Below are 20406 nucleotides of genomic sequence, written 5' to 3' on the forward strand. Positions count from 1 at the left end.
TGAGGTGAGGCTATGAGGATGGCATAATGTTTACGTTGTTACCTTACAAACACAAAGGTCAAGGTTTGATTCTCACATGGGATAATTGGCTAGGCTTAAAATGGCTCACAAGGGCAGTTAGCCTAGTACTAACCTATGAATATGACACTTAAGTGAGGCGCCAGTTCATTTTGTAGTTTATGTAGTTGGGTACTAATAACTGTTATTAATTGTCTGAGAATTCAGGCATAGCCATAAAAAATGATATCTGCAGCTCCAAGTGCCTTGCGTAAAGAGGACTTTGCCAAACAAGTAATTAAGGGAGAGAGAATTTTGTGTACCATGGATATTCACAGACAGTTCAGTCTTTGCATTAAAAAAGGACAAGAAAGATATGTTTGCCATTTCCTTGAAGGTGAATCTGGGTAGGCACTGACTGGATAACTGTGGTCAAATGTCCAATTTGTGCTGTTTTACTACAAAAATGCAATACATGTCAGTTGGGTAGTCGGAGACTATGCTGTCAAGTCAGTAGCTACTGCTGCCTTTTTCATAGGGGTAGGATATGGTGAAACTAGATGCCTGGGCACTCTGTGCTGGAGATGAGGAGTCTTACAGACCATCTCCAGAGAATGCATTTAAGTATAATCTTGGAAATTGCTAAGTATTGCAGAATGGATGGCCATCTTATAGAAGGGCTTGCTGCTGCTGTCTTTTGCGCCTATTGTCTTAATCTTTCTGTGCAATTATTTTTGCAGTGGTGCCCTAAAAATATCACTAGTGCATTTGTGTCTGGCACTTGGTTGTGACAGTATGTGTTTGAATAGCAGGATTATTGCAGAAGTACATACACCCAACTACTGTTGTCCCCTGATATTGCTTGTCATATGTTGCATGTGTGGTATTACAGTACATGGCTAAAATGTATGTTTTAAAAAAACTGTCTTGTTACTGTTTCTGTAGCTTTACAGATGTTCAAATGCATTTTGTTTGCTATTTTTAGCATCTCTGTAATGAGTAGCAATCATTTTGATATTTTTGTCTTGCTCTATTGTGAATCATTGACTTAAATCTAGGCAAAGCTACTACTGGCAAACAGAACCAGTCATGGCTTCTTCTGAATGTATTGCAAAACTATGTATGTGGTGGATTACTCCCACACCTCTCGATGTGTAATAACTCTACAGTCCTACATCTGTAGAAGAAAAAATTAGTTCCATAGTGGTAGCAGAAGTAACACCAGCAATGATTCTGTATGAGAACCTGTACTTGACAAGTTTAAGCTCCTCCAAGTAGAATCTGCTAGGTACACTCTTACCACTTGAAACTTGAGCAATTGTAAGGAAGAGATTATATCTAGGTATGCTTTGCTGTTTGGAACTGTTTTAGCAATAACACTAAGCAGTTCAGTTTGTAGCTAGTGTTTCTTTTGGCAGGTGTTCCTTTTAGAGCTCTGTAGAAGAACAAAGTTAAACTTGCGTTTTCTTGTCATTTGTGTAGTTTCTCCCGTAATTGCTATTGCTCACACTTTAAGGGGATATTCAATGGTAGAAAAAGAACAGGTTTAAATGAGTTCTCATTTTTATTGATTGGTTCCTGTAATGGCTGTGACTAGATCTCACTTGTCTGTGTACCTGTTCTTTAAGAATTGCAAAATATGACTTTAGTTTAAACTAGCCTAGTAGCACAGAGGCAAGGCATCTGTTTGCACCACAGGTGATCTGACTTTGGGAATGGACTTTGGATGCTGGTAGGTATGACCAGGATAGGTAGTATTAAACCTCCAACAGCCATCTCCTCTATCCTGGGGTTAGGGATAGGGAAGCCCAATGCCCGAGTGACCTCTGGTGGAAAACAGGAGCCTTGCTGGCCATCTCAAATTAGCACAAGGTGGGAGACAACTATTACCTTATTACATTGGCCACTGTTGACCAGTTGATGCATGAATGGTGGTTCTTGGGCTCCACTGTTACTCCCCATCATGGCCCATGCTATCCAGACTTGGTCATGAGTTATAGTGAGTTACCATTGAGGTCTACCTCCTGATGAGGTGGTGGGTGGGCTTTCCTGATGAGAGAGTATGTCAGGAGTACCCAGCAAGAATCAGTTGAGGGCTCCAGGGATGAGTGCGCAAGGAATCCAGGGGAGGGGGCCTAATAATGCATGGGTTTGGGAGGGTGCAAGGAGCAGTTGATGAATCCAGGGATGAGTGGGCAGCCTCGGATTGTTGGGGTTGGGAGGGAAAGAATAGTTAAAAAAAAAATATATATATCTCTTGGTTTCATTTCTGACTCTTTGATCCTCTTCTCCATCCATTTAGATGTTAACCCTGAAGCCAGTAGAAATGGACATTTCCAACATCAAGTCAAAGACAAAAGAAAGTGACTTAAAAACTAGATTTCCACATGGAAAAGGCAATACAAGTCGCACCAGTGTAAAGCCTGGAGAGAAACCTACTGATGGGCTTGCTTTATCTTCCACCAAGTCATACGAGTCTGTCAAGATAAGTGCTTCCATTAAGCAAAAAAATGACATTGAAAAGAAGAGTGTCGGGACAAGAAAGAAGTGTGCAACTGGGCATTCAGGCAGTGATGGACTCAAAGAGCATAAAGGGAGAAAAACTGAAGCACAGCCAAAACAGGCCAAAGATGTGTAAGTATATGCTAGACATACAGTTTTTATGTATTAGTTTTTCTTGCTGCATCATGTTGCTTGAGGTGTGAAAGCCATATTCTTGAATTTATGCATTTTATTTTGGTGTACGAATTGGATTTTAGAATACCCGCAACACAGAACCAAAAAGTCTTGAGTCAAGTATATGTATAGTTCATACTTGGTCCGTGACACTGTAGAGAGTCTCAGTTTTCTCTAATTTACAGATTTTTATTTTTTTTTTTTATTTTTTTTTTTTTATTTAGTTCCTTTGTTAATTGGGTTATTTGGATTGTTTGTTCTCGAGCCCTTTTTGGCTATGAGCCAGATAATTAAGCACTTGCAGCAGCATTAAAAGTTGCAAATAGTGCAATATATAGAAGTGTACAAATGAGCTAGACTTAAGTATATTAAATGCCAATAAAAAATATGACATACTACAGCATTGATTGCATTCATGTACGTACTATATCATGATTGCAATATTAGTTTATGGTTTGGAAACATGTAAAAGAGTAGATCATTTTGGTTCAAAGCAACTGAAGGTTTGTGAGTAGAAGTGCAGTGGATTGATAAAACATATGCCTGTGATGCAAGTTTAATGATATCACAAATTCCATGTAAAACTTTTGCTATAATAAAGGAAATCAAGAAGCCAGAAAGAGGCAAGTTGGGGGGGCTTGAGTATTTATCTGTCGTTTTTTTCTGGAAGTTTAAAAAACATGGCTATATACTGACTAGTTACCGGAGTGGAAGGTTCTCATTGTACTATCGATGAGTACCTCATGGCAGCATTGAATTTTTGGATCAGGTAATGACTATCCTTTTTAAGAAAGACTTGTCAGTCAGTTTGCAGCAAGGCCTTCTGCAGTTGGCAACTGTTGGAATTCTCTCTCTCGAGGTCTGCCCAGTTAAAAAAAAAAAAAAAAAAAAAAAATTCTGTTCTTTCATGATGTGCAGATGTCCTTCAAGGATGCATCTGCAGTCCTCACATATGGGTTGTCCTGCCTCAGGCAGCCCTTCGGTCGGCCGGATTCCAAAGTTTGGGTCCGGCGTCGGCTGATGTCGCCCTTTCCCCGACGTCAGAGCGCCTGGGGTATAAAAGCATCAGCCGACGCCATCTTCCTCAGTCTTTCTTGCCGCGTGGTGCCCGAAGCAGAAGCAGTTCACAAGTGCCGGTCGGCCAGCTCTTGTAATTCAGCTAACCGAAGACTTCAAAAGCTAAGTCCCCCGGACTTTCTTGCCTCAGCCGATGTCAGATAAAGTTAATAATTGCTTAACTTGTGGGAAACAAATACCTCATAAGGATTTCCACTCTTACTGCCTCCCCTGCCTAGGCCCAGACCACGACGTCTCGGCCTGTTCAGCCTGTGCTTCCTTCAATCGACGCAGTCTCAGACGTCTGGCGGAGTTTGTAGAGGAATTTATTGGGGCTAGTTTCTCCTACAACATGCCGTCGGAGACTCCGACTCCTCCGTTAGCCAAGAAACGGAAGGACAAGGACCAACACACGCGGACCGCGGTTTCGGCTGAAACCACAGCTAGGCCTACCGCGAGTGTCTCTGTGTCTGCTGAAACAGAGTCTTTGGTACTTCCGTCTACCGAAACCACTCAACCGACGACCTCTGCCCCGGAGGCCCCTACTGAGTCATTTATTGAATTTCCTTCAGAAACCGGTGTCTTGGAAACTTCAGACACCATTCCTCTAGACAAAACTACACCAGCATGCGGTGCAGCCAGGCCTCCTGCTTCCATGTCCATAAAGGCTTTCACCAGGGCTAAAGCTGCTGAACACACAAAAGCTTTGCCTCCCAGGGTTATTCCTCAGGGACCCTCTACAGGTTCACAGATTCTAAGTTTAGCAGAGGACCTTATTTCCTTAATTAGGGGCTCTCAGCCCCATCCGGACAGGGGCTCTCAACCTCCTCTAGACAAAAGGTCCAGGGTCGAGGCCTCTGATCCCCACTCCTCAGATGAGGCCTCTGATGGCTCTGCCCTCTCTGACTACCAGGAGGAGGCTTTTTCGGCCTACGAGGATTCTGATGCAGAGGAATCTATCCGCTCTGTCTCCCCTCCTGAAGAACTATCCTTCGGGGAGACCCTTCACACTGTGAGAGAGCATTTCAAATGGCAGGGCCAGGAATTCTCTGATTCCAGGAAGAGATTAAGGACTTTTTTGCATTTACCTCAGCATAGACCTTTGGCTATTCCTCCTGTTTTGAATGTCATTGATGATGTGTACTCTGAGTCTAGCATAACCCCTGACACTCTTCCTCCGGCCCCTGTCAAACCCGATATGTACTACAGGGTCCTGGACTCGCATCATTTTCTTTACAAGGCCCACTCTGCTGATCCTGAAACTATTTCCCAGGGCCCTAAAGGGGTTGCAGCTGCCACTTCTAAAAATCCACTTCCCTCTGAAAGGGAGTCCAGGGCTTTAGAGAGATGGGGTAAAAAAGTGTATACTTCTGCTACTCTTTCCATGAGGGCATTAAATTGTCAGTTTCATATGATACAGTACCAAGAGCATTTGTTAGATCAATTGCATAAGAAACTGTCTTCTCCTGAACCCCTGGATCACAAATCACTTCAGGATCTGGTGCATAACTCCCAGCAGGTTAGCAACCATTTCTTACAGTGCGGTTATGATGCATTGGAAGCTTCATGTAGGTCAGCTATGACAGGTGCAGTCATACGTAGGCATGCTTGGCTGAAGGAACAATCTCTGCCAGACCATGTTAAAGCAAAGCTACTGGATGCTCCACTGGAAAAGCAAAAGTTATTTGGCTCCACTACTCAGGAGGTCTTAAAGAAATTTGAGGAAAAGGCAAAATCTGTACAAACAGTCAAAGATTTTCTCCAAGTCCAACCACCAAGATTCAGCAGAAATTGGCCTGCCAAGAATTGGTCCTTTCCAGACACAGAGAGATTTCAGAGAGGCAAGAACAGGTGTGCCAGAGGTAGAGGGCAAGCTAGAGGCTCCTACAGAGGACGTCAGTGGCAGCCTCCCAACCAGAGAGGTAGTGCAGGACCTACAACTGCTGCACAAGGACAGACTCAATGACTTTACTTTGACTCCGCCAACCAGGGCTCAATTAGAAGCACCTTTGGGCGGAAAGCTTTCTTTATTCTCAGAAAATTGGCACAGTATTACAAGGGACAAATGGACACTGCAAATAATAGACAAAGGATACAGGTTCCGTTTTCACACATTGCCAAAAAGAAAAGGCATGCCAGACCTGCCACCAAATCAAAAGGCAGAGGCTTTGAAACAAATCTCCAGCTTAATGCAAATGAAAGCTATAGAAAAGGTTCATCTTTCAGAACAAGGCCAAGGATTTTATTCCAGACTATTCCTTGTTCCAAGAAAAGAAAAACAATGGAGGCCTATTCTCGACTTGTCCGCACTGAATACTTATCTCATTGTGCCAAAATTCAAAATGCTGACTCTACAGCAACTCCTTCCCATGCTGGGCAAGGGGTCTTGGCTGGTAACTCTAGACCTCAAGGAGGCATACCTGCATGTCCCTATCAGACAAAGTTGCAGAAGACACCTCAGATTTCTTGCAGGTTCAGAGCATTATCAATTCTCAGCATTGCCCTTTGGCTTGTCTACTGCACCCGGAGTATTCACGAAATGCCTGGCATCAGTAATTGCACACTGCAGACTTCAGGGGATTCAAATATACCCATATCTGGGCGACTGCCTTATACAAGCGGACAGCCAACAAACTTTGTTGAAACGCTTGATGTTAAGTTGTCAATCTCGCCTTCATTCTTGCTTGATGGGTTCGGAGCCGATCCTCGGCTCCGACTCGGCACTTGCTAAGCTCGAGAGTCACTTTTACCAGCTCGAGGCAGCCCCATATCCCATGATGCAAGGCGGTAAGTACCCAGATCTCGTTTGCCGCTTCGCTGATGAGGTCCTCCTTTTGCCAGCTCTTGGTAAGTGATTTAGATATTACTGTTTTAGCCCCCTTTTCAACTTAAAACTTTATTTTTTAATGTTTATAGTTAATTTAAGTCCCTTTCTGACTAGAAAATCCCTCACTCCTTTATATTTTTAGTCAGGCCTTCTCCCCTCCCATCCCCCCCCTTGTTAGGGTGTGTGTGTGTGTGTATTAGAAGTCAGTTATCTGACTATTTTGGGATAACTATTTCTTGGGACTGTGTTGTGTGTGTGTGTTGTTACAACTATGTCCAAGGAAAGGGTCTCAGGCTTTAAGAAGTGTGACTCGTGCTGTCAGAAGATGTCTCTGACAGACGGTCACACTTCTTATACTGCCTGGGACCTCTCCACCTGCAGGACTCCTGTGCAATATGTCATTCTTTTAGCCAGAGAGTCCTGCAGGAGAGGAGAAACAAATTCATTTTGAGGGGCCTTCTTAAACCGGAGGGCTCTCCGGCTAAGTCGGCCCCGACTAAGACTTCAAAGTCTTCCAAGGCCCAGGCTTCTGTCTCTAAGCCTGCGGCCTCGGTTCCGACTCTTTCAGAGTCGAGATCGGCTCCGGCTGGAGCCGATCCTAGTTTGCACAAACCTCGGTGCCGATACTGGTTTGGTCACATCGGTGTCGGCTCCGACTGGCTCCGACCACCATGTGGCTCAGGCTTCGGTGACGGCGCCGACCGGCTCCGACACCATTACTTTTATGTCTGTATCGGCTCCGGCCGGAGCCGATGCATCGAGACCTTCTGTCGGGGCCGAAAAGTTGTTGGCTCCGACAGCATCCATGGTTTCGTCGGCTCCGATGGTTCCTTCCTTGGAACCGATACTTTCGGCTCCGGCCTCTCCTCTCCTCTCGGAACGGAGCCGATCATCCAGGTCATCCAGGCTTTCTGACCATGATTTAGAGAGGGTGGTCAGTAGATTATTAAAATCACAGGCACTGGCCCAGATGCTACATAGTCCGTCTCAACAGACGACTATTAGTCCACACCCCCTTGCAGTTCCTCCTTCGACTCTACCTCAGAGTTTGGAGCTGGAGTCTTCGGGAATGGTTTCTGCTATGGCTGGGGGACAGATACCCCCCCCCCCTTCTGCTCCCTCAGCCTCTACTCTTATCTCCTCTTCGAGACCTTCCTTGGAGGGATTCGGTGGTCGGGCTTCCCTGGTCTCCTCCGAGGGGGTGAGTGGCATCAGACCCTTGTCCGACCCCACTCTTCCCCTTGGAGCCTCGGCCTTGGTGAGCTCGGCTCCGACATCTGCCTCGGAGCCTTCCCTTTCGGTGGGCCCTGGAGTTCCTGGTTCTTCGGAACGGGTTCTCTCGGACCTCCCTATGAGGGGAGCCTTCGAGGTGATGAAGAGTGTGCTAGCCACTGGACTCAGCCAGCAGTCTGTTCCCTTAGCTCCTCCCTCTACGGTGCCTGTCGATATCTCTGCCATCTCTCTTGCTTCCGGACCCAGAGATCCTCCGCCTCAGGTTTCCCCACTGGGAAGAACCCCCTCTTCCGAGGATTCTCCTGATCAGTCAGGGGATCCTCCGCGCAAGAGGACCTGTAAGAGGAAACACGTAGACTCCCCCGAGTCTATCACTTCAGATACCGACTTAGATGAGTAGGAGGGATCCCCAAGATCCCCCTCTGAGGATGTCTCCTTTTCAGACATCCTAGAACTCCTTAAACAGAGGGGAAACTGGCCCTCCAATAATCCCTCTGAGGATAAGTCTGTATACCTGGAGGCGTTTGGATCTCGGCCCTCCACCTCCTGGGTGTCTCCGCCTTTCGACCCCCTTATGCAGGTTATCGCTCGAAAGGCTTGGGCTGCTCCTGACTCTGTAGAGCCAGTTCCTAGGAGGCCTTCTAAATTTATTACTGCCCCTTGACAAGCAATTTCTCACAAAGGTGCCCCTGCTGATGCCATGGTGGTGGTGGCTGCCACTAAGAAGGAACTTGCAGATCCTTCCGTACCTGTCCATCCTCCTAATAAGGACTCTAGGACCATGGATAGGTATGGTAAGCGGATGTTCTCTTCAGCGACCTTTGCTATGCGCTCGCTGAACTACTTATGTCACTTCACCAGACTCCAAAGGGATATCCTTAAGGAGCTAGTTGAAGTAGTACAGGATCCCACAGCTGCAGGGGCTCAAGAAAAAATTGCTTCGCAGCTAGGAACCCTTAATTCTATTGTTAACTCCTCCATGCGACTGATATCATATGCAGCAGATGGAGCGAGTAGGGCCACAGGTACAGGTGTGGCTCTTAGACGCCAAGCCTGGATGCGGCTCTGTAATTTTGCAGATCCCTTTAAGGCGTCCTTCATAAACTCTCCCTTTGATGGGTCAGCTTTGTTTGGCCCTCAAGTGAAGGAAACATTGACCAGGTGTGAGCAGGACGGCAAGACTCTTTCTGCCGTAGGGGTCCGTTTTTCCACCCCTTCTAGACCTTACCCTAAAGGACAGAAGGGTGGCAAAATGTGGTTCCGCAAATCCCAAGGAGTCACGCCGGATTTACGTGGTCAATTTACCCCTAGAGGCAGAGAGGGTAACAATAACAGACGCTGCTCTAGAGGCAGAGGGGGTCCACAAAACCAGGGAAGCAGAGAGCCTCTCTCTGACAAGCCCTTTCAGCATCCCTGAGATGTTGCCCGACTGTCCATCCTTGGAGGCAGTCGGGGGAAGACTATCGCTGTACCCAGAAGCCTGGCTTTCCCTAACTCAAGACAGATGGGTACAGTCGATCATATCCGAGGGTTACAAAATTCCTTTAGAGGAAACTCCCTTTTCTTACTCAAATTCCCTTCCAGATGTTCCACCCGGTCTAAGGGAAATTGCAGAGTTAGAAGTTTTAAAACTTCTGCAAAAAAGAGCCATTCAGCCAGTTACAACAGATCATTCAGAGCCCGGAATCTACTCAAGATTCTTTTTGGTCCCCAAAAAGACGGGAGACTGAAGACCAATATTGGATCTCAGCAGACTCAACAAGTCTGTGAGAAAGACAAGATTCCGAATGGTCACACTTCAGTCAATTCTGCCCTTCTTACAGAACGACAACTGGATGTGCTCAATAGATCTTCAGGATGCGTACTATCACATAAAAATTCACAGACGCTCCAGAAGGTTTCTCCGCCGGCTGGGGTCCAGTCATTTCCAATTCAGAGCCCTGCCCTTTGGTCTCACTACAGCCCCCAGAGTGTTCACCAAATGTATGGCAGTGGTCACGGCTCACCTGAGACGTCTAGGATTCCAGGTGTTTCCGTATCTCGACGACTGGCTCCTTTCAGCCACCACCAGGCATCAGCTTCTTCAAGCCAGGGATTACACAATAAATCTTTGCACTCAATTGGGCATCTCGATCAACTACGGAAAATCCTCCTTGTTGCCCTGCCAGTCTATTACTTTCATAGGCGCAAACCTAAACACTGTTCGGATGTCGGCTACCCTCACAGACCAAAGAATCTCAGATATACAAGGTCACGTGAGAATCATTCTAGCCAGCAAGAAAGTACAAGCCAGAATGGTTCTAAAAGTGTTGGGCCTCATGGCTGCGGCCATTACCCTTCTTCCCCTGGCTCGCTTCTATATGCGCCTTCTTCAGTGGATGTTGTTCACTCAGTGGTCTTACCAACAACTTCCGATGCGTCACCAAATACTGGTGAGACAGATTTGCAAGAGTCATCTTTCTTGGTGGATTACTTCTCCCCAGATTCACCAAGGCAGACCCTTTGTACCCCCAACCCCGGTAGCCACTGTCACTACGGATGCCTCCCTGATCGGGTGGGGGGGTCATTATCAGGACAGGATGGTTCATGGGACGTGGCAACCGTTCGAATACCACCTGCACATAAATGTCCTAGAGATGAGAGCAGTGCTTTTAACGTTGCAAGCCCTCAACGACTTTCTTCCCTTGGAAACAATTGCAGTCCACACAGACAAACATGTCTGTAGTATGGTATATCAACAAACAGGGCAGAACCAAGTCCTACCCCTTGTGTCGAGAAGCGCTCAGACTTTGGCAATGGGCGATCTCCTCTCATCGGTTTCTGGTAGCAACGCATATCCCTGGGAAAACCAACATTTTAGCGGACAGATTGAGCAGAGCTATTCTCATGCCTCACGAGTGGTCTCTCAAACAATCTACAGTGGAGGAGATTTTTCTAGAATGGGGTCGCCCATGTTGCGATCTTTTTGCTACTCCCCAAAACAGCAAATGCCCAGACTTCTTCTCTCTTCCCACTGCCAGGCCATCCCCCCAGAGACGCTCTGACCCAGGATTGGCCCCAGGGACTTCTTTATGCTTTTCCTCCCTTTCCTCTGATCCCACAAGTAATCCAGAAAGCCACCGTTTTGAGAGCCAAAATGATTCTCATTGCCCCTTATTGGCCTCGACAAATTTGGTTTCCGTTCCTCCATCGTCACCTTTTGGTGCAGCCGTGGCATCTGGACCCAGTGCCAGATCTTCTGACTCACCAATCGGGTCAGCTGCACCGGTCTATCCCTTCTCTCAACCTCACAGCATGGTTGCTCCACTTCCTTCCTTAGCCAGGCTTCCTATGATCTCTAATCCTGTTAGAGACATCATAGTAGCTTTCTTAAAATCCTCTACTGGGAGGATTTATACTAGCAAATGGAAACGTTTTTCTTATTGGGCGAAAGCCAAGAATATTGATCCCTTCACTGCTCCAGTATAAGCAGTTTTGGATTTCTTAGCGGAAATTTTTCACGCGGGCTCCTCTTCTTCCACGGTCAAAGTTCAGTTGGCCGCTATCTCGAACTTTCATGTCGGGTTCGCAGATCACAACATTATGTCCCACAGGCTTTGTAGAGCCTTCTTGAAAGGAATTTTTCTCCTGAAACCTCCAATCAGGAGTCCTCCTCAATGGGACCTAAATTTAGTGCTGATATCCTTGATTCTTCCTCCCTTCGAGCCAGCTGTTTCATGTTCCCTGAAATTTCTTTCATGGAAAACTTTATTCCTGGTTGCTATTAACATCAGCTAGGTGGGTGTCTGAACTTCATGCTCTATCTGTTCGCCCCCCCTATTTAGTCTTCCACAAAGACAGAGTATCATTGAGAACTAATCCGACCTTTTTGCCTAAGGTCGCCTCAAAGACTAATTTGAATCAGGCTGTTGATCTTCCTGTATTTTTCCCAAACTATTCAAACAGATCGGAACAAAAATTGCATTATCTTGATGTCCACCGCCAACTCCGATATTATTTGGACAGAACAAAACAACTCAGGAAATCCGATCAACTCTTTGTTTCTTATGCTGATAACAAGAAAGGCCTTCCTGTCTCAAAAGTGACCTTGTCTAGATGGCTTTCTTCTGTCATCTCTGAAATTTATCAGCTCAGGGGAAAACAGCTGTGCTCAAAACCTAAGGCACATTCAACCAGAAGCTTAGCCACTTCCACAGCTTTTCAAGCTAGACTTCCATTAGACACTATTTGTGCAGCAGCCACTTAGGCCACTCCTCATACATTTGTTTCCCATTACAAATTGGATTTGGCCTCCAGGGACAGAGCCAGTTTTGGCTCTACAGTTCTCAAGAGTCTGTTCCATTGAGCCACCCAGGATAGAGGTGCTAGGACGCTGTCCCATCAAGCAGAATGAAGGCGAGATTGACAACTTAACATTGAGAAGTTATGTACCTACCATAACGTTCCATGTTAGTTGTCTTCTCGCCTTCTTTCTGACCTCCCTCCTTCCCCCAGGCCTGGACAGACTTTTCTCTCTACAAGGAAGTATGCTTCTGAAGACCATACAGTACTGGTCCTTCTACCATCCTTCAGGTTTTTTTTTTTTTCTCTCCTTCTTTCTTCCTTTTGGAAGTTATTATGCTAGGTGCTATTGCCTATTGTCATCAAACGAGATCTGGGTACTTACCGCCTTGCATCATGGGATATGGGGCTGCCTCGAGCTGGTAAAAGTGACTCTCGAGCTTAGCAAGTGCCGAGTCGGAGCCGAGGATCGGCTCCGAACCCATCAAGCAAGAAAGAAGGCGAGAGAAGACCACTAACATGGAACGTTATGGTAGGTACATAACTTCTCAAATTATGCCATCCACCTACTTCAGGCCTTGGGATATACAGTCAACATTCACAAATCAAGACTTGTTCCATCCCAAAGAATAACTTTTCTGGGTGCGGATCTAGACACAACCAACCAAATGGCTTTTCTCACAGAAGAAAAACAGACAACTACCCGATTACTTCAACAATCTGACAAGACAAACTCAGCTGACTGCAAGGAAAATCCTGCAGGCCCTGTGTTTCATGGCATCTTGCATTCTTCTGATTCCACAAGCAAGGCTACATACGAGGAAACTACAATGGTACCCAAGCAGTTTATGGACTCAGCACAGTCACAGCTTGGAAACTTTGATCCCACTCATTCCATGCCTCCAAAAGGAATTTCTGTGGTGGGCTCAAGCAAGCCAGTCGAACAGGGGTCTGCCCTTCAGCAAACCAATAGCCAACTAAACCATTACAACGGATGCTTCAGACCATGGTTGGGGAGCGCACATGGAGGGCAGATGTATTCAAGGACTATGGTCACTAAAGGAGCTACACATGCACATAAACCAAAAGGAAATGCTGGCAGTGATACATGCAATCGAGGCCTTCAAACTCTTTCTGCATCAAGGCCACCTACTAATGACGACAGGCAACACCACAGTTATGTGGTACATAAACAAGCAAGGAGGTACCCATTCCTACCCTCTTTGCAGACTGGCAATGAATCTATGGGAACTTTCCCTGAAACTCAATATAGAGCTGCAATCAGTTTGTGCCAGGAAAAGACAATATACTGGCGGACAGCCTAAGCAGAGATATCATGGATGCACACGAATGGATGCTGCACCCCGACATATTACTTCAGATAACGCAATCATGGGGGAGGCCAGACATAGATCTTTTTGCCTCCCACCACAATCATCAGCTGAAGAAATTCTGCTCAAGGACATGCCACGCACAAGCTTGGAAAGTGGACGCCCTCTCTTTCAGCTGGAGAACTCTAACAGTGTATGCATTTCCACCTCTTCCATTAATGACCAAGGTCTTACTGAAGATCAGGACAGAGCAGCCAAAAGTGATTCTGATAGCTCCGGACTGGCCAAGACAGCACTGGTACCCACTGTTAAAGAGCATGTCACGCACGAAACCGTGGCCTCTTCCTCAATGGCCACTTCTCCTGACACAGCACAATTACAAAACTCTGCATTCCAACCTGAAAACCTTGCAACTAACAGCCTGGAAAATACCCTGACTCCTTCCCAGGATAAGCTATCCAAGAGAGTGAAGGATATCATCATGGAAGCTCGCCGGCCTTCCACAAGAAAGGCTTACTCAGCAAAATGGAAAAGATTCCGCACTTGGAGCACCACAAAGGGCCTAGATGCGACAGTGATGAACATGGCACATATCCTGGAATACTTGGCAGAAATGCTCCACAATGGCCTGTCTTACTCTTCCATTAAAATTCATGCTTCAGCAATTTCAGCAGAATACAATACTGATCCACCTGTCTTCTCTCATCCTCTCCTAAGACAGTTTCTAAGAGGAATTAAAAACATCAATCCTCCAAGGAAACCACCAGTGCCTACATGGGACCTTAACTTCATGTTGGAAAAACTAACACTGCCTCCCTTTGAACCAGCAGCATCTTCAGAACTACAGTTCCTGTCTTGGAAGACTGCCTTCCTTCTGGCCATAACCTCAGCAAGAAGAGTATCTGAGTTACAGGCCCTCATGGCGGTACAACCATTTCTTATTTTTCATCAGGACAGAGTTTCATTGAGAACCAGTCCTTCATTTATGCCAAAGGTGGTATCCAGGGTCTCATTGAACCAAGCTATTCACCTGCCTACCTTCTTTCCAAATCCACAAAACAGAGTGGAGAAACTTCTGCATACCCTGGACATTCACAGACAGTTGCGCTACTACTTGGACAGAACTAAAAGTTACAGAAAAACTGACCAGCTGTTTGTAGCATATGCTGCTGGTGCACAAGGAAAAGCAATTTCCAAACAGACAATTTCAAAATGGATAGGAAATTGCATTCGTTTTTGTTACTCCTTTCATGGCAAAACTGTGCCAGCTAACATTAGACCTCATTCCACCAGAGCCACAGCCACCTCCACAGCCTTCTTAAGAGGGGTGGCTACCAAGGACATTTTAGAAGCTGCTATATGGAGCTCCGTGCATACATTTTCCAAGCATTACAATTTACCTTTATATTCCAGATCCAGAGCAGGCTTTGCTACGGCAGTCCTGCAGGGCATTTTAGCTACACCTTCCTTTACATAGATCCTACCACCCCCAGATTGGCTATGGTATTCTACCCATATGTGAGGACTGCAGATGCATCCTTGAAGGACATAGTACAGTTTTGTACCTACCATAAATCTAGATGTCCGATAGGTATGCATCTGCAGTCAGGTTTTCCCTGAGGAAGATTGCGTCGGCTGATGCTTTTATACCCCAGGCGCTCTGACGTCGGGGAAAGGGTGACATCAGCCGACGCCGGACCCAGACTTTGGAATCCGGCCGACCGAAGGGCTGCCTGAGGCAGGGCAACCCATATGTGAGGACTGCAGATGCATACCTATCGGACATCTACATTTATGGTAGGTACAAAACTGTACTTTATTGTGCTTTTGGTCTGCATGCCTTGTGATATTGCAAGGTGCATGCTTCTGGCCACTGTGCTTGTCATTTCAGCCCCATGTATTAAAGTGAGCACAACCAGAAAGAATCACAAACAAAAACAAAACTTGAGTATTTGTCTGATTTTAAAAGAAAATTCTGTCATAGACTCAGAGTCAGACATACTTACTTGACTGTCGATCTATGAGGATCTTAAGAAACTAAGCCTTATATTTCCATAGTAACTTTTAGCCCTTATTTTGTGTACAAATAACCAGAGAAGGGCAGAACAAGGATATGTTGGGACCTTGTACATGTTGACCCGATCAAAGAGGAATATGGGTATTAAACCGGGGCTGAATTTGTGATTAGCAGTTCATTTGTCCAAATTGTTTTAGCCTAGAGTAAAAGACTGTTCCACGGAAACGGAATTCTTTGTGATTCATACCTATCCCTCTGACATTTTCTTTTTATGTTGCAGAAGTGATTGTGATCTGTCAAGCAGGTGTTTATGCCCCCATTGGACATGCGAATATCTAATATTTCTGACCGGATTAGGTTACAGTGGTTGTTTCTCAGTAGTCTGCATGATACTGAGAAGAGTAACAAACCACTGAGAAGGTACACACAGTTTTTTATGATTTAGGTCCTTGATTTTCTTAAGATTAGGAAGCAGTGTGATTGTTGCATATGCAACAGGTTGTTGGACAAGTACATACTGAAACAGGCATTTGTGCCCGATCAGACCGAGTGCTGAGTACAGTGGATTGATTACATCCTGATACCATACCATTTAGATATCATGTGTGGGTTGTAAAAGGACTTCTCCATTCCAGTAGTGGATACATGGTGATCAAAGAACGTTTAATTGTCAACATAAGTTCCCAGATCACTGACCACGAGATTAATTTTTAGGGGTGTGCTGTCAGTGTGATTGTTATAAGGGAAGTCATGCTTGCTGAAGAATAACAAGTGTATATTTCTTGGCATTTAGTTCTGGTCCATCATTTTTACACCAGCCATTTGCTTTAGACAGACTTTCTTGGAGGATGACTATGTCCTCCAGGAGTTTATGATGGCACTCGGTAGGCATAAACTTGGTCAGCCACAAACTCTTAACATTAGCTCTGACCTCCAAGACGCAAATGCCAAAGATGAGTGGCCCAATGACTGAATCCTGTGATGACTCACTAGTGACAGGTCTTTTTGTGGAGATAGAGCAGCCCACCTTTATATCTCTAGTTCTCTTTGTAAGCCAGTTTGCTCTCCAACAAATGTTACCAAAATACAAAATGTGTCCAAGTATCTGGGGGTGGGGGGGTGTTTATGCAGTTGTCATAACTGACCGCTGTAGAAGACCACCTCACAGATTAGTTGAAATGGTAATACATATGTTTGGTATGTCTGACTTTGGAGGTCTTTTTACAGTAGGCAGCTCTTTGGATAAATCTCGGGAAGTAAAAGTTAAACTTTCTTTAGTAGGATGGAGTTAAAGTAAGGCCAAAAGGGGCATGGACTTGGGCATTGTACTGAAGTATTAAGTCCATACTCTTGGAGTCAGAGTTCAAGCAGTAATATCTGTTTTACAACTTCAGCAGTAACTACAGCGCAGATGTCCTTCAAGAATGCAACTGCAGTCATAACATATGGGTTGTCCTGCCTCAGGCAGCCCTCGGTCGGCCGGATTCCAAAGTCTGGGTCCGACGTCGGCTGATGTCTCATTTCTCTCCGACGTCAGAGCAGCTGGAGTATTTAAGCATCAGCCGACGCCATTTTCTTTAGTCTTTCTTGCCACGCGGTGCCCGAAGCAGAAGCAGTTCGCAAGTGCCGGTCGGTCAGCTCCTGTATTCTTCGAATCCGAAGTCATCAAAAAAGCTAAGTACCCCGTTTGGGACCTTTTCTTGCCTCAGCCGATGTCAGAAATTACTGAAAAAGTTAACAATTGTCTGTCTTGTGGTAAACAAATACCTCATAAGGATTTCCACTCTTACTGTCTTCCTTGCCTTGGCCCAGACCACGACGTCTCGGCCTGTGTCGCCTGTGCTCGCTTCGATAAGCGCACTCTCAGGCGCCGGGCGGAGTTCGCTGAAGACTTTTTCGGCGAAAAATTTGCTTATACAATGCCGTCGGAACTTCCGACATCGCAAACTCCCAAGAAACGAAAAGTCCGGGACCGACATCCTCGGCCCGCGTCTACCACCGACTCCACGCCAAAACCTACCGCGAGTGCTCCGGTTCCCCCTGAGACGGTTATTCCACCGCTCCGAACCAAAGACACCGCATTACAGACGACTCCGATACCGGATACCACTCCGACGCCAGTTATAGATTTTCCTCCGGATACTGAAACTGAGGAAATGCCCGAGACCATTGCTGTAGATAAGGTCACTCCTGCACGTGGAGCTGCTAGGCCTCCTATGGCCATGTCTATTAAGGCCTACACTAAGGCAGCCAGCAAGACCAAGCACATTGCTGCTAAAGCCTTGCCTCAGCCTACTCCTGAGACACAAATCATGACTATGGCCGCAGACTTAATTTCCATGATTAGAGGTTCACAGGCCCATCCAGAGAGAGGATCCCAGCCTCCTTCTGATAAGAGGCCCCGGGTTGAACCCTCTGACCCTATCCCTTCTGATGAAGATTCTGAGGACTCTATCCACTCCGATGGCCAGGAAGAGCTCTTCCAGACCTATGAGGACTCGGATGCAGAGGATTCCATCCCCTCGGCCTCCCCTCCTGAGGATATCTCTTTTGGGGAAGTTCTGCATACCATGAGGGAACATTTCAAGTGGCAAGGCCAGGAATATTCTGATTCCAGAAAGCGCCTTTGAACCTTCCTTAAAAAGCCCCAGCACAGGCCCTTAGCTATTCCTCCTGTGCTTGATGTTTTGGATGATCTATATTCTGACTCCAGGGTTACCCCTGATTCTCTTCCTCCTGCTCCAGCCAAGCCAGACAGATATTACAGGGTCCCAGAAACACATTCCCATTTTTTCAGGGCCCATGCTGTTGATTTAGAAACTATTTCTCAGGGACCTAAAGGTGTTTCGGCTTCCACCTCTAAAAATCCCTTGCCTTCCAACAGGGAACCTAGGTCTTTAGAGGGATGGGGGAAAAAGGTCTACACCTCCACTACTTTATCTATGAGAGCTCTGAATTGCCTCTTTCATATGTTACAATATCAGGATTACCTGTTAGATGAGTTACAGAAAACATTGGCCTCTCCTGATCCTTTAGACAGGAAGTCTTTGCAGGAAGCTGTACATAATTCTCAGCAAGTCAGCAATCACTTTCTGCAGTGTGGATATGATGCATTAGAAGCTTCATGTAGGGCAGCTATGACAGGGGCAGTCATTCGTAGACATGCATGGTTAAAAGAAAAACCTCTACCAGATCATGTTAAGGCAAAACTTCCGGATGCACCCTTGGAAAAGAACAAGCTTTTTGGTGCTAATGCTAAAGATGTGTTAAAGTCCATCGAGGAAAAAGCAAAATCAGTTCAGACGGTCAAAGATTTCCTCCAGGTTCAGCCCCCCAGATTCAGCAAGAATTGGCCTTCAAAAAACTGGTCCTTTCCTAATCCTGAAAATTTTCAAAGGGGTAAAAACAGGCGTGGCCGAGGAAGAGGACAATACAGAGGTCCTTACAGGGGACGACAATGGCAGTCAGCAAACCAAAGAAGTGACACAGGGGTCTCCCCTGCCCCACAGGCACAATCTCAATGACTTTCCTCTACGTCCGCTGACCAAGGAGCAAATAGAATCTCCCTTGGGTGGAAAATTATCTTTGTTTTCAGACAATTGGCACAGATTGACAAAGGACAAATGGATTTTGGACATTATAGATCAAGGTTACAGGTTCCATTTTCATACCTTACCAAGAAAACAAGGCATGCCAAACCTACCACAAAACCAGAGGGCAGAGGCAATCAAGCAAATTTCTCTGCTTGCTCAGATCAAAGCAATAGAAAGAGTTCCACAACAAGAACAACGCCAGGGGTTTTACATAAGACTGTTCCTTGTTCCAAGAAAAGAAACTCAATGGAGACCAATACTGGATTTGTCCGCATTAAACACTTTTCTCATAGTACCAAAGTTCAAAATGCTGACTCTACAGCAACTCCTTCCCATGCTGGGCAAGGGGTCTTGGCTGATTACTCTGGACCTCAAGGAGACATACCTGCATGCCCCTATCAGACACAGCTGCAGAAGATACCTCAGATTTCTTGCAGGGCCAGAGCATTATCAATTCTCAGCATTGCCATTTGGCTTATCTACTGCGCCCAGAGTATTCACAAAATGCCTGGCATCAGTAATTGCTCATTGCAGGCTCCAGGGGATCCAAATTTACCCGTACCTGGACGACTGCCTCATACAAGTGGACGACGAATTGATGCTGACAAAAAACTTGAACTATGTCATACAATTACTTCAGGCTCTGGGATTACACAGTCAACTTCCAAAAGTCAAGACTTCAACCATCCCAGCAAATAACCTTCTTGGGAGCCAATCTAGACACAGCCTCTCAAATGGCTTACCTGACAGAAGACAAGCAAGAGAAGTTAACTCATTATTTCAAAGGTTTGGCAAAACTCACTCAGATGACTGCAAGGAGATTCCTACAGGCCCTGGGTTACATGACATCCTGCATTCTCCTGGTTCCATTAGCAAGACTACACATGAGAAAGCTTCAATGGTACCTAAAAAGCCTATGGTCTCAGCACAGCAACAACTTGGAGGCAACCATACCGCTCATTCCATGCCTACAAAAGGAATGCCTATGGTGGGCCTCGGTAAGCCAGGCAAACACAGGTATGTCATTCAAAAAACCTCAGATAACACAGACCATGACCACAGATGCCTCAGACCTTGGATGGGGGGCGCACATGGAAGGCAGATGTATACAAGGACATGGTCACCAAAGGAAACACATCTGCATATAAACCAAACGGAAATGCTGACAGTAATGCATGCCATCGAGGCCTTTCGACAACAACTTCAGCAAGGCCATTTATTGATACGGACAGACAACACCACTGTGATGTGGTATATAAACAAGTAAGGGGGCATCCATTCTTACCCCCTTTGCAGACTGACAATGAATCTTTGGGAAAAATCACTGAGCCTAAACATACAGTTACAATCCCAGTTTGTTCCAGGCAAAGACAATGTGCTGGCGGACAGCCTAAG

General features: G+C 45.9%; 1 protein-coding gene across 3 annotated transcripts in view; it reads left to right on the forward strand.

Moving 5' to 3' along the window:
* REXO4 (REX4 homolog, 3'-5' exonuclease) overlaps nt 1-20406 on the forward strand; it is a 247492-nt gene that overhangs the window by 74563 nt on the left and 152523 nt on the right. For all 3 annotated transcript variants that reach the window (XM_044058230.1, XM_044058229.1, XM_044058232.1), the window contains one exon: nt 2300-2631. In XM_044058230.1, the coding sequence (XP_043914165.1) occupies nt 2300-2631 (332 nt within the window). The remainder of the gene's footprint in view (nt 1-2299; nt 2632-20406) is intronic.

Source organism: Protopterus annectens, chromosome 16.part0, assembly GCF_019279795.1.
Source record: "Protopterus annectens isolate FY-2018-M chromosome 16.part0, PAN1.0, whole genome shotgun sequence".
Classification (NCBI taxonomy): domain Eukaryota; kingdom Metazoa; phylum Chordata; order Ceratodontiformes; family Protopteridae; genus Protopterus; species Protopterus annectens.